At 36.3% G+C, this 15,460-nt stretch overlaps 1 protein-coding gene across 3 annotated transcripts in view; it reads right to left on the bottom strand.

Moving 5' to 3' along the window:
• Positions 1 to 2,421: 2,421 nt before the first annotated feature.
• The window catches only part of dctd (dCMP deaminase), a 28,099-nt gene continuing 15,060 nt past the window's right edge, over positions 2,422 to 15,460 (bottom strand). For 2 of the 3 annotated variants that reach the window (XM_030140755.1, XM_030140899.1), the window contains exons 5-6: positions 8,812 to 8,908; positions 2,422 to 4,526 (exon numbers count right to left, since the gene is read on the bottom strand). In XM_030140755.1, the coding sequence (XP_029996615.1) occupies positions 4,442 to 4,526; positions 8,812 to 8,908 (182 nt within the window). In that variant the 3' untranslated portion in view covers positions 2,422 to 4,441. Of the gene's footprint in view, positions 4,530 to 8,811; positions 8,909 to 15,460 lie in introns of all 3 variants that reach the window. The other variant, XM_030140836.1, reaches the window with a different exon arrangement.

The raw sequence follows: 15,460 nt of genomic DNA, 5'->3' as shown, positions 1-15,460 counted from the left end.
CACTGTAGGTCATATTGGGCTGTATGTAGAACTGAACTAACAGGAGTTGGACAGCCCTGATGTAAACACTTCTGCAGAAACTGACACAAGTGTATTTATATTACTGTTTCAAATAAAAAGATTAAAAAGAGACTTGTTGGAGACTGTGTGGGTCTAATGGAGCCGACCACGTCCATACTTTTGGGGACTGTCCGGTTATAAGACCTTATTCACAAACATATACAAAATGTATTTAATGGAAACATTCTGTTTAAATGTGAGACCATGTATTTGGGTAATCTAACGTCTGAGTCATGGAACATTAAAGACAAAAGATTATTGGCTCTACTGTCAGCAGCCAGTAAGAAATCAGTAACGAGGAAATGGTTCAAAGTAGAACCGCCCACCACTGACGAACGGACTGGAACTGTCTGAGATTTATGTTATGGAGAAGGCATCGTTTTCCATCAGAGGTGAAAAAGAAAAATGTTATAATATCTGGTCTAAATGGACTGAGTGCGTAAAACCAAGCAGGTCAGAGTTCATTTGTTTATATTCATGCTTTGTGTGAATTTATCTGCTTTTATGTGAGGTTAGGATGTATGAGGTGGTGCACTCCCCTGTTCTGTTTTGTTGTATTAATGTTTCAACTAAAATGAAGAGTCCATAAAAAAGAAATTATAGAAGGGCAATATAGATATAATGATCTAAACTTTCCATATCCATCCTATTGTTTGTTTTTTTTTTGAATGATTATGTCATTAATATATGTGATGGACATTTGCCTTTCTAATAAAAAGATAATGAAAAAAAAACAAAAAACTTCCCCTAGTAAATATCTACATGTTTGCAGGTATCCCTTTTCATCTGCACAAATCCAACCACTTATGGCCTTCAGGTGTGGATCCAGAGCTCAACAGTCTGAGCACCTCCTGGTCTGAACGAGCCTCATTTCCTCCTTTATTATCTGATCATCCGTCGTATCCTCCGAACACATCCAATATGACTGTCGGGCTTTTAAAAATCTGATATCTAAAAATAAAAAAAGTGTCAAATGAGATGAACGGTTGAATCTCATCACAGTTCACTTCTGCAGATGAAGGCGTCCATCGGGACCGAACTCAAAACAAAACACTCATAAAAAAATGATCTGGTATAAAAAATGAAACACGCCTTTAAAGAGAGACGTGAGGCTCATTCTTCTGCTATCCCATAAACAAACAGGAGTGAGGACAATACAACTACAGCGCTCTGTTAGTACCTTGAACATGTTTACGGCAGATGGATGATCGATGCGTTAACCCTTTCTTCAACCTCTTGGACGACTGGAAGAAAAAGAACAACAATGGAGATAAAGGTTGTGTTCGCTGGGTTTAATTGACTTAACTGCAGTAACAGTTCATAAGGTCGAAGAATACACAGTATCACAGATGCAGATGTGGTGAAAAATCACATTTCATTATCCTCATAGCATAACAGCCGAAGCCATACACAATATGGACAAAAGTATGTGGACACCTTGAATTCAGGCGTTTCTTTTCTAACAGGGGTCTGAGATACAAAACAATAAGGACTAATGTCAGAAGATAGTTTTATATTGGGATAGATATCATATTATTAATATTGATGTTTATATAGTAACAGGACATCTTACAGCTGTAGACATGTGTCCCAATATTTATGTCCATATAGTTTAGAAACAACGATATTTCCTTAAAGTTCAATGGGAGATTTTTCTTCAATTTCATTCAGTTTGTAGCTTATTTAGTACTTATCACTTATTATTTTTGTCATTTTTTAATTGATTTACTTAATTTTACTGATTGCTTTGGCTGTTTTTGTTCATTTTCTTGCCTATTTTATTCTTTTTTTCCCGTTCATTTCAGTCATTTTTTATTTAATTTTTTTTTTGCTTATTCTTTTTATGTGACTTATTATTCTTTAAGTATAATTACTGATGTTTCTATGTCAGATCCTCGTGAACAGGACATCTTACAGCTGTAGACATGATGTGTCCTAATATTTATGTCCATATAGTTTAGAAACATCAATATTTCCTTAAAGTTGAATGGCAGATTTTTTTTCCTCAGTCAGATGTGATGACAGTAGATGTTTAGTTGTGGCAGTGTCTGAAACATAGTGTCTCCATCCACTGTCGCTTGTCAACCTCCATGTTTTTATTATTTTTTCTTCAATTTCATTCAGTTTGTGGCTTATTTAGTACTTATCACTTATTATTTTTTGTCATTTTTTAACTGATTTGCTGAATTATACTGATTACTTTGGCTGTTTTTGTTCATTTTCTTGCCTATTTTATTATTTTTTCCCATTATTTCAGTTTTTTTTGCTTATTTTTTTAATGTGACTTATTATTCTTTATTTAAGGAATTATTGATGTTTCTATGTTAGATCCTCAAGAACAGGACATCTTACAGCTGTAGACATGATGTGTCCCAATATTTATGTCCATATAGTTTAGAAACATCAATATTTCCTTAAAGTTTAATGGTAGATTTTTCTTCCTCAGTCAGATGTGATGAAAGTAGATGTTTAGTTGTTGTAGAAAGTTCTCATTTACAGTCGGAGCACAAAAATGTTCTAGAAGTTTAGAGGTAAAACATTTAAAATCAGTCATGGATAAAAAAAAAAAATTTAAAATCAATGTTGAGGGAAACTGAAACCGTCTGAGGCATTTGGGAAACAAAGATAACAATTTAAACTAAACTAACCAATGCAATGCTATTTATCCCAATATAAAACTATAACATTAGTCCTTATTGTTTTGTATCTCAGACCCCTGTTAGAAAAGAAACACCTGAATTCAACACGTCCACATACTTTTGTCCGTATAGTGAATTATTTTAGCCAGTTCTGCTACAAGGCTAACAACATGACGGACAAAGTAAGTATTCCTGATCCTGTGTTATTACATTAAAAGCAGGAAGTCAGTGTAGGATTCTTGCTTCCTTGTAAGACACCCCCCCCCCCCCCCCAAAAACCAGCCTATTTAGTGAGTTTTATAAATCCTGCGCTGATCAGACTGTTGTAAATCTGTCACAGTTGAAAAAGGAAACTATTTAGAGTGATGCATTTTAAACACAAGCAAAAATAATCTATTGTAGTGATGGAAACAGATGAAGAACACAACGATTAAAAGCAAACAGCTTCAACACACATTAAAAACCAGCTGATGATCATTTAGGGCTCGACAGAAGGAGCAGCCGTTCATCCTAAAATCAGACCCTAATGGGAGGCGTTTGGTCGTCAACAGAACGGTCTCCACTGCAGCCTGGTTAAAAATGTCAGCGTTCACTAATCACATGGACCTGCTCCTGTGTTCATACATGCAAACTGGACCAACTAACGACGATGTTCAGTGGTGGACAGCACAAAGAGCAGCTTATGGACGTCCTGTACTATCAGTATTCATTCATGTTCTGAAGCACCTCCTGATGGACATGGTCATGGTGGTGCTGGAGAACATCTGACTATCAATGAGACGCACCACCAGTTATACAGAAGTGGAAAAACAATGTTTAGACACCTGAAAAATTACAAATATTATCATGAAACATTTGTGAAAAAACCTTTTATGCGTTTTGAAAGGTGTGGCTGCATCAGACAGACACAAAAATGCAAATTAGTATGAGGTGCATCAGGGTTGGGACTCTGTTAGAGTGTGTGTGGGGGGGTGGGGGGGGGCATAACTATGGTGTTATGTTTTATGATTATTACAATATAAAAATTCAATTAAAAAAACTTTGGAGAAAAAAAAGCAAATTTTTTTTTTTTTTGCTCATTATTAACTAGAACAAAACTGTAGATGCAGGTAACATCTAAAAAACTATACCTTGTCTGAACAAAAGACAAAAGAAAAGTATAACTAGAACAAAACTAACAAAATTAAAATTTCGTCGGCTAACGCAGATATTCGGAGGTCGCCAGCAGTTCTGCATTCAACCTGGACTGGAAGTGATAAAATGTGTGTGAACTGAAACATTAAAAAAAGGTGAAAGAAGCTGAATATCAAGGTAACATCCCCATAAAAGACTGGAACCGTCTATTAAGAAAGATAAAAAGAAAAGCAGGTTCAAGGTGTTCCTCAGGCGTTCCCCAGAGCAGGTGGCCGAGGGGAGATGTGATCTTTGCCACTGAAGAATCTAAAGTCAGACCCTCCAGACAGTCCTTGGACCGTCTAAACCCAAAGGGGATTTCAACTTGGGAACAGCAGCAGAGAAAGCCCACAAAGGCCCCAACACCAAATTAAACTATCTTGAATATCCGGTTAATCAAAATATCAAAAGATGCCAAAGTCGAGGTATCCTTGAATTTTCCTTTGGACGAAGCAGGGGGGCAAGAAGACGCTCAGAAAAGAGGCATCAAAGTCCCTTTCAATCCCGTCAGTCTTCATCTAGCTCCCCGCCTCATTCAGCGGCTCCCCAAGGTGAGCCCTTTGCATTTTTCACTCACTGGTGCTGCTCGGTATTCCAGGGTGGTTAATGGAATTAAAATCAATGACAATCTGGGTCCTCTTGGGTTTGAACGGCCTGAAAAAACACACACACACAGATGAGGAGAAACAACACAAAACAGTCAGGGACACACAGGTATGAGCACATGAAAAAAAAACACATGGATGGGGATGAAAGTCACCTTTCTATTGTCTTTTAGAGACATGCTTTCAAGGCTCCGCCCATCCCCTGTCAATATATTTTCACAAGGTTTGAGCAACTTGTAAACAAAAGAGTGTGTGAAGGAGCTTCCAGACTCTGTATGGACTTTGTGTTCTTCACTTTCTCACCTTGGGATCAAATAAATACAAGCCAAAGTTTAACACGTTCCAAACTTTCACCTCATCAGATCAGATTTGTGTTTTTTTTTTATTTTTAACACTTAAAGGCTCCCTCTTTGAGACGTGGTCGTCTCGAAGAGGGAGGATTGACTTGGCACACAGGGTAAACAGAGTATCAGCTTCTGAGTCCATCTGAGTACAAGTTTGAACCTGGAGACCAGTGTTTTTAGGGTTTTTTTCAGAGTTGGTACACATATGTGTCTTAGGGCTGCACAATTAATCGATTTTAAATCGAAATCGGATTTTTTAAGTAGGACGATTTTTAAAAAAGAGAAATTGTCAAATCAATTTCATCTCTCTCGTTCCTCCCTGTGGGCCCAGATACCCCTAAAAGGAAAAAAAAAAAAAAAATTATAATTGAATTAGTTTAGTCCTCTTACTTGCTAAATGTTTCATTCACAAATGTAAGTTCTGTAACACAAAACCAAATAGTATTTATTTTTTGAAAGATGTTGAACTTTATTTAAAGCTGTTGGATAAATCTGGAACCAAAAAGGCTGTAAAAACCATCAGTATTTGCTCTGATTTGGACATTGTATTGTAGTGTATTCCCCCTGGCAAACTGGTTCTGTTATTTTCTTGTTGTATACATTGTTTGTATCCTCTACGTCATTCAATAAAGATTGAATGAAGAAAAAATAAACTTCTGTGGGTTCATCATGTGATCCCATCACAGATCTGAGGTCAGAGCAGTGCCTTGCATGGTGGGCTGCTCACAAAAACCACATGCTGACTTCTGTTGTCTTTTGTGGTTTTGCCCAAAAATCGAAATTGAAAATCAAGTTTGTCGAGGAAAAAAATCGGGATTTTATTTTTTGCCAAAATCATGCAGCCCTAATGTGTCTATGTAAGCTGTAGATAAGTCCATGGCTTAGTTGGTGCCACTGTACTCTTGACGGCCCTGACACCCATAAATAAAGGAATCCAGGTATTAGTCAGACTCATATTAATAGGACTACTGTGAGGGATCTGCCTCTTTTATGGGATTCAGAACAGGTTACCAGGTACTGAAAAACCTAATGGCACATCCTCTTGCAGAATATTTTTTTTTTCCAATGTTAAATGATGTAAAAGATCCAGGAACCAAGATTTAAATGTTGGAGCTTGTTTATCTTTCCATTTCAGTAGTATTAGTCTACGAGCTGGGAAATTGGTGAAGGCAATCACATTTTTAGGTTTTTGGTTCAAATCAAAAGAGTGTGATGGAATGCAGTGTGACATATTGCAGTTGTTGCCTCAGGTTCAATATGAGACTCTGATACACCAGAAAGAAATGTAAATATAGACTGACAAAAGTTTTTCAGTTTTAAATACGTTCTTTTTTCTTTTTTTTTTACACTTTTGTATGTATAAAATAAGATGTACAAAAAGGGCTCTAATAGATAACATATGTAAGAATGGTAATGTTGAAGAGATTTTGTCCCCCTTTTTCAATAAAAACAAAATGAAAAAAAACAAAAAAAACAAAACAAAACAAAATGAGAAACACTTAAAATGTCAAGTAGTCTAATTATTCTCATTGCCCACTTCACCCGTGAATAAAAAGCTGTAAAAGCCAATTCATGTTTGTCACAGAATAAGAACAAAAAGCAGGATGTAAGCTCAGGTCCATAAGTATTTGGACACATGCACAGCTGTTGTAATGTGGACTCCACACTGGATCTGAAACTAATCCATCACATGTGACTGAAGTGTGGACTTCAGCTTCATTTCAAGGCCTTTCACTAAAATACTGCTTTAACCATGTAGGAATTACAACCATTTTAACCCTTTATGACCTAACGTCAGCCAATTCCACCAAAGCATATCATCTTTATATTTATTTTATATTTTTACATGCTACATATATATATTTTTTTTTTCTGTCATATTGATCATTTCTTTCCTGCTACTTTTTATTCTACTTAAATGGAACGACTGTAACATCCAATAATTTCCTGCTGGGGTTAATAAAGTATTCTGATACACTCTTAAAAGTACATCAGAGAACATTTAAGACTGAGAAGTTAACAGGACCCACATCATCATCCAAACACCACCATTACCCACCATTTTATCATTTTCAGTGTTTAGTTTGATGTCGCTTCGATCCGTTGCTTCTATCATTAATATTTATCTTTATATTATCAGTTACCATCATGGTCATAATAAAGATATTTATGTTTACAGCTTAAAAAACAGACCTAGAAGTTGTTCTTGACTTCATATGTTCTTCTGAAATGTTTTCTAATGAATTTAGCTGAATTAAACCATTGTATAACTGTTCACCACAACAGTTATTTGCATCATTTTCCACTCAGACTGCTCTGCTTTTCTTCATTTGATGTAATGTTCGGTGTGTTTTTGTCTTGCTGTGATTTTTCGGCTGTTTTTCCACGTGTCAGATTTCTTCAACTTCCCCTCAGGACCACAAATCAGCCTTAAATCTCTAAAGAAATAACTAAACTCCCAGGAAAGGTTTTATTGCTTTGCCATTTCTGGTCACATTTACCGTACTTCCTTGACGACCGTTTTTCTCCAACATCAGACATAACAGCGCCCGTCTCTCACAGTCACTACAAGCGCTTCCAACTTCCAACTATCTCTCAACTTTAGAAACCTTGACCAGATCTGACCTTTCTCTCAGGCAACTGGGATGCCTCTGGCTCTGCCCTGGGGCACTTCTGCTGCCCACTAAAATTTGTCATCAGCACTCGCTTTCTCCGACTGTTCACTGCGGAGCTTTGGAAATCAGGTCAGGAGTCAAAGCGGGCTGTGTCACAGCTCCAAACCGCTATCACACATCGTATCTGTGATCGGTTCCCATCCAGCGTGAATACATACAGGCTTTGTTGATGTTTTTTACCTCCACCAAGGAGGTTCTGTTTATGTCTGTCTGTCTGTGTGTAAGATAACTCACAAAGTTCTGGACGGATTTGGATGAAAATTTCAGGAAATGTTGATACTGGCACAAGGAACAAATGATTAAATGTTGGTGGTGACTGGGGGTGGGGGGCACTGCCTTGGCGGAGGTGTGCGCTCTCCGAGTGCTTTTCTAGAAAAGACAGCACAGACCCCTGCCAAGGCAGATCAGTGCCCCCCACCCCCCCACCCCTGATCACCACCAAAATGTAATCATTTGTTCCTTGTGCCAGTATCAACATTTCCTGAAATCTTCATCCAAATCTGGGACACTGATCTGCCTTGGTGGAGGTCTGCGCTCTCCAAGTGCTTCTAGTTTTTGTTTTTTTGTTTTTTTTTTGTTTTTTTTTTTGGGGGGGGGGTACCTGAAAAGACATTTGTGCTTTCCCTACAACACAGGTTACAAACATGCGTCCCAGGGTCCAAATCCGGCCCGGCAAAGGGTCCAATCTGGCCGTTAGGATGAATTTGTGAAATGCAAAAATTACACTGAAGATATGAACAATCAATGGTGTCCAAATCATTTTAATTCAGGTTCCACATACAGAACAATTACACCTCAGATGGGTCAGACCAGTAAAATATTATCATAATAACCTAGAAATAATGAAAACTGCAGATTTTTATCTTTGTTTTAGTGAAAAAAATACAATTACATTAAAATATTCATAACAAACGATCCTCTTACAAAAAAATGTGAATAACCTGAACAAATATGAACAACCCGAAATGTCTTAAGAGAAGTAAATGCAATTCTACTCATATTCTGCCTGTTACTAAATGTTTTGTGTATTTGTAATTGTAATGTAAGTTGTAATGCACATGTGTAAATGATGAACTGAGAAACTGAGGCAGAATATTGTTAAAATTGCACTTAAGACATTTAAAGTTGTTCATGTTATTCACATTTTTAAGGAAACGCTGTAGATGTAAACTTTATCATAAAGTAATTTTACTTTTTTCACTGGTATTATTGTACTGATCTGGTCCACTTGACATCATACTGGGCTGAAAATAGCCCCTGAACTAAAATGAGTTTGACAGTCGTGCCCTACAACATGTGACAGTGAATAACTTACTTATAGAGGACACCTGCCATGTCCAGCAGCCTCCTGGACGCCGTCATCTCAGGGGTGTGGTGGTACTTATCCGACAGGTAGACCACATCCTTAATACCTGGACAGAGGGAGGGATGACGGCAGCGGTGGAAAAGAAAGAACAGTATTAGTTTTCACAGTGGGTACGCATTCTCTAGCAGCAGAACGTATGAGATGAAAGCGCATCTGTCTATCCATGTGTCCATCTGTTCATCTGCGACGCAGCAGATTCTGATGGGCTCCGTCCAAAACACACTTCAGCTAACAGACCTGTCACCATTATTACATCTAATGTGATTAATTCATCTGACTGCCACTGGTTTTGCACAGGAATAATTTCATTTCGCCTTTTAAAAACATCTGGATGGCGATGATACATGGTATGAAATATGTGAAAGTGACTACATCTAATTCCAGAAATTGAAAAATATTTTGTTGGAAAAACATGAGGTTTTTTTAGAACACCAAAGATCCAAAAGGCTTCACCATCGTTACCTCTGTCCTGTTGGAGGGTGTGTGGTGAACAGGATGTGGGTCATGCACATGTATTTTGGCAGCGCACAAAACTGTCCCAATATCGAATAATATCAGCGAAGAACGTGGAAAAATACTGGGATATGAACTACCAAGGACATGTTCTGTGTTACATTTGGGTCATTTAACAGGAAAAGACAAACCAAGTAAGGATGGATATGTGATTAAAATCCTCTTGGCATCGTCTAAAAAAGCCATCACACGAAAATGGTGCAAAGAGGACCCCCACCCACCCACCCTAAATAATTGGAGAGATATTGTGGAAGAAATTTACAACATGGAGAGACTTACATATATCATAAGACTACAGCAAGAAATTTGTGAAGATCGATGGAAAAAATGGACAATATACAGGACAACAACTGACACTATGTTCTAAATTTGTGTTGGAAAATTTAAAAAATGGAACAATAAAATATAAGTTATAAAAAAAAACAACATCTGGATGAAATTAAATAAAAATCCAATGATTGACACTGACTTTGATGGCCTCACTAATGTTTTGTACCTTATGTGTGTCTTGTCTCCCTCCAGTTGGACCAGGGGCCGTCTGGTTATGGGTCAGTGTTTCCTCTACATATATGTCTGACTGAGTCTTGGGACTCAGCTCACCAAAAAAGACCAAGTCCTGAGGATTTTTTTGTTGAGTCCCACTGCTATACTATTGAGTCCTGAAGTAAAACTTTCATTTTAAAAGTTTCCTCATCTTTATTTTCCAGATCTAATCATTCACAATGCCACACATATACACCACTACACACACATAAACAGAAAGCGAAACACAATCATATTTTCCTGAACTGTTTATCCCTCTGGTACCCCGTCCACCAAGGCCCTTACTAAGCAACAAGTGGGCCTTTTGGCACACTTGTGGAATAATGTAAAAAAAAAATTCATACAGTTTATTTTTAATTCTGTTACACTTTTTTTCTATTTCATCAACTTGAGCTGTAAATAAAAATATCAAATACTCTGTAATTGTCACATTTTTTAACCCTTTAAATGCCGTGTTTGTAATGGAAACATTTCATTTTAATTTCACTTTCATTTACATTTCACTTTCATTTATTTATTTGTATCAGACAAGTAAATAATTACAGTCCATAGAGTATAATAAACATTAAAATAATAATAATAATAATAATAATAATAAAAAGGTTTTTATATATATATATATATATATATATATATATAAAAAACAACACGCATGCACACACCCTATCTTCAGTAACAAGTATAGAGATGCTGGTGCCAGTATTTAACAAGTGTAGAATCTGCATAAAAGTCAGAATTAACAATTGTAAAAATCACAACATTTCTAGAGTGACTTAAATGCAGTATAAAATTCAAAATTGCTTTCCATAACATCTCATAATAAGAGCAAACATTATTAAAACAAAACATACCACTAGCACTACAGCTACGATACAGACCATGTATAATACGGAATGCATTGTTAAAAGCCACTCTGACTGAGTGAGCTGTACAACGTTTAAAATTAACCCATAAGTAACAGAGATAAATATTCAAGCAAAATGATATGAACAATTTATTCTTAACAGTAAACCATTTTTTTGGATGCAAAAAAACACAAAAAATGACTTTTTTTCAATATACTACATAAAAAGTGGATCACATATTATTAGATTTTTTCATCCTGGCATATGTCAATGATTAACTCCAACACTGGTTAATTTGCATTATTATTTTTGGCGCTAGGTCAAATGTTCAAAAATACTAGCATCTGTCACCAAGTGTGCATAAAATGCCCACCTATAAATCAAACTATTAAATATTATATATTGATTTATTTTTCTGCTCTAATTTGATTTTATTTTTGTAAATCCAGCTCAGTCCTAATCATACAGATCAAATGTTAGAAATAGTGCGTTTTAGGCACACTGGGCAGACAGATGCTAGTCTGGTCATTGTCTTTTGTTTACAATGTGCACATTTGAGTTGGTGGACAGAATTTTAAAGATCATGCAAAAACTTAACAACTTTTGAATTCTAACCTTATTTAAATTGTGAAAAATAAGATGAAGTTTTTTAACACGAAGTGCAAAGTGTGCGTAAAAGGCGCACCTGGATACCGGAGGGTTAATGAACTAATGTGAATATTCTGAAAGAATGATGATTTTCAAACATGTTGGGGTGATGTGCTCCAAACTGGGCAGTGGTTCATTCCTGGTGAGTGACAGACAAACCACAACAGTGAGTGTTGGTACAACACACTCCTAGTGCTAAAGAACATACGGACCAAATTTGAAAAGTGCTGGGGAATAGTGTTCAAAGGGGTAGCTCAAAGTTGGAATTTGAAAATATTTGTAATAAATAAAAAATATGAAATAAATTCCAGCATCCAGTCGGGCAGGTGGTGGAATAAAAAGAGAGAGTTTATCAAAGAATGTTTTTTTTAGATTCTGCAGTCCTGATATTGATAATGTCATACAAAAAAGTGGACTTGAGACAGAATTATTTACACACAAATATAATATTGATCCATGTCTGTGTGGTGTAAAACAGAGATGAAGAAGATGCTAGAAGCAGAAACAGTGACAGAAATAGACAACCTATGGTTTGGTCATGACACACCGCTGCACAGTCGGAAATAGTTCTTATTTTTCACCTTCGGAGTTTAATTTTCTAAAAAGGAAAATTAGCAAATCCCAGCGTTACTGATGCAGTCTCATTAGTGCAAAATGCTAATGTAAATATTTCCGGTAAACTCCTGTACGTGCATACCAAGTACAGAATAGTGTGGAGCATAGAACAATAGAATAGAGCAGAGCTTTGCAGGACAGCGTACAGTAAATAGAAAGCATTTGTGGCTGCTGTGGCTTCTTTGTGCTCAACAGTTCACATCTGAAATGACAAAACTTAGAAATAACAAACTCCTGCCCTGTCACCGTCAGCTCGACAGGAAAAAGGTAGAACAAAGAACGACGGCTGAAACACGGGTGACGACTGCAAATGACGACAAGAGCAATCAGACGAGCACAAAGACGGGATAAATCATTACGCAGCAGTCACACAGACACACGGTGGAGGAAAAAGAATAGAGCACAAACCGGCAAGAGAACATTTCAAAATGACAAAAACAGCAGCAACGGGAGAGAAAAAGGAAAAACTGATATTACTGATGCACTGACAGGAATGGATTTACTGCTCATTTTTGTCAATGTACACATTTACAAGCTAATTTGCAATGTTCAGCCTTTTCATTGTGTGCTGATGTAGAAAAAAAAAAACACAAAATATGACACAGACTGAGTGTGTGGACAGAACACACCTGTACTTGAACCCATAAAGACCCAAACAGCCACTGGTGACCAAACCATCTACTGATGTAAGCTGTTTAACACCTGTTGATCCACTACTCCTATCGATAGATGGAAATAACTGGTGGAAAATACAGTTCTTCATCTTTTCATGGTCATCAGATATGACCCATTTGGACATTCAGAGGGCTCTGTAGTTACCATGGAAACACCGTCATCTTCTACAACAGGGCTGTCAAACTCATTTCAGTTCAGTTCCACATTCAGTCCAGTTTGATCTGCAGTGGGCCGGGCCAGTAAAATAACAACAGTGAAAAAAGTAAAATTATATTATGATCAGGTTTACATCTACAAAGTTTCCTTAAAAATCTAAATAACATGAACAACTTGAATTGTCTTAAGAAAAACAAGTGCAATTTTAACAATATTCTTCCTCGGTTTATCAGTTTATCATTTACACATGTGCGTTACAATCACACTAAACATTTAGTAACAGGCAGAATATTGGAAAAATTGCACTTACTTTTCTGATGACATTTCCGTTTGTTCATATTTGTTCAGGTTATTCAGGTTTTTTGTAAAATTATAGTTTGGTAATGTAAACATTTACATGTAATTTAACTTTTTTACACCAAAAAACAAAGAGAAAATTTGGGGTTGTCATTATTTACAGGTTATTCTGATCATATTTTATTGGTTCTGACCCACTTTAAATCTAATTGGACTGTATATGTCTGTATGTGGAACCTGAAGTAAAATGATTTTGACACCACTGATTGTTCGTATCTTCAGTGTAATTTTTGCATTTTACAAATTCATCCCGCAGACTGGATTGGACCCTTTGGCGGGCCGGATTTGGCCCCCGGGCCGCATGTTTGACACCTGTGCTCTACAACACTGATTCACCAGTCAAACCCATGGAGTTGGATCAATGACAGTGGATGGACACACTGGGGTTATGTTCAGTTCCTGAGAAATTTAAATTTTCCTCAGTTTTCTCTGTTTCTGATATAATAACCCTCAACTTTACTCTGAGATTTTAGGAACATTTACATGATCACAGAATTAAATATCAGAAAATACCTGATTTTCACTCAAAAAATGCAAAATGCAGAGGATCATAATATAATAAATGGTGATAAATCACTTAAGAAAGGCTAAATAGAGAGAGGAATTCCTTTATGTAATTGCCACAAAAGGAGCCCTGGGTCTTCATGGATTAAAAAGCACAAATAATCATGTTTTAAGTGTTTTTCCTTCTTGGTGAATACTAACTCAGATTGTCTGCATTTTGACTCGTTAAATTAAAATGAAGAAAACTGTCAGTCAGAGTGGAATACAACTGTTAGACCATGGGATATTTCATATGAAAAAGAAGTTGAATTATGCACCAAATAAAAGATTTTCTATAAAAGTACAACAGACCTTTCATACACAATCACACCAGTAGAGTCTGAGTCACAATCTGCAGACTGTAGCTGCATAATTACAGTGATGGGCCAGGGGATTTATGTGACCACTAGAGGGAGTAGTGAGTCACTCTGTTGGTCTCCCATGGTGAGGAAAACTACCACCACACAGCCTTTGGCAAAAAAAGAAAGTGACACGTTTGGTTTTTTGCACATGTTGTACATTTTGGTAATGGTAACAGCTAAAAAAAGATGTGAAACTTTGCATTTTATTAAAAAACATAATACTTGTTGCCCCACTGATGTGCATTACCCACTTATGGAACATGATGGAGTCCAGATAGCACCTACGTCCTCTGAAAACCTGGAGAAAACCCTTAAAAATCTAACTTTCTGCCACCCACTTTTGTGATATGGGTGCATAATTTAATTTTCTTTTTAATGTTGGAAAAGATGAAGTTTTCTGTTAGTGGACAAATTTAATTTTTTTTTTTTTTTCAATAATGGAATCCTTTTTCTCTACTGCCAACAAAAGTGTCCTGCTGTCTCCTATGTCCGCTTGATGGAGAAATTTGTTGTTAGTATACATGATATTAACTCTGAATCAGCCCTGAGCAAAACAAACACATATCAAACATAATTCAGTTTAAAAAAAGATGTAAAAAATTGATTCTTGTGAGGTCCAGTATTTAATAATGACAATGAGGCTTGTTTGTTTATGGATGATGTTGTACTGATAGATCTGCTGGAATCATTGAAGAAAACTGTCGAATAGTTGAGTCTGTTTGTATGACTGCACTGACATGAACATATTGTTGGGTGTAATTCAGTTACTGCATAATGGATTTGTTGTGGTTTGATGCTAAAATCAGGAAAATATTATTGTTTGACTCTTGTATCAAGTTAGTGATAAAGGTGTAAAAGCACTGAGGGGTTGGATTAAATAAGTTTAGACTTCTTCCTACTCCTTTTTGACCATGGAATACGCAGACTTGTATGTGCTTGAAGATAGATTCTCTCCATTTAAATGTTTTATTTTATTTTATGTTGGGTTTTTTTGTGTCTTTTTTGCATGTTCGAAATAAATAAATAAATCAAATCAAACATAGTAAAGAGGAGTTGACATTATTTTGTTGTTGTGTTTTTTTTGTGTTTAATAGGTCTGTTTGTTTGTTGTATTATTAGGTTTTTTTTGTATTGCGTCTGTGTGGTGCCTTATGTCTCAGTACATGTTTATGTAAATGTATAGTTTAAAAAAAAAAAAATTAAAAATAAAAAAAAACAAACTTTTTCTTGTGGTACAGCCCCAAGATTCCACCTTTGGAGGCCTAAATCTGCCACAGATGTAGTGAAAATGCTGGTTGATGAGGTTAAAGGGTTCCAGGCTTGAACGCTTTAACTGTCAGC

The sequence above is a fragment of the Sphaeramia orbicularis genome, chromosome 1 (assembly GCF_902148855.1).
Source record: "Sphaeramia orbicularis chromosome 1, fSphaOr1.1, whole genome shotgun sequence".
Classification (NCBI taxonomy): domain Eukaryota; kingdom Metazoa; phylum Chordata; class Actinopteri; order Kurtiformes; family Apogonidae; genus Sphaeramia; species Sphaeramia orbicularis.
Note: the sequence above shows the minus strand (reverse complement) of the source record. Positions and strands in the feature narration are given on the sequence as shown.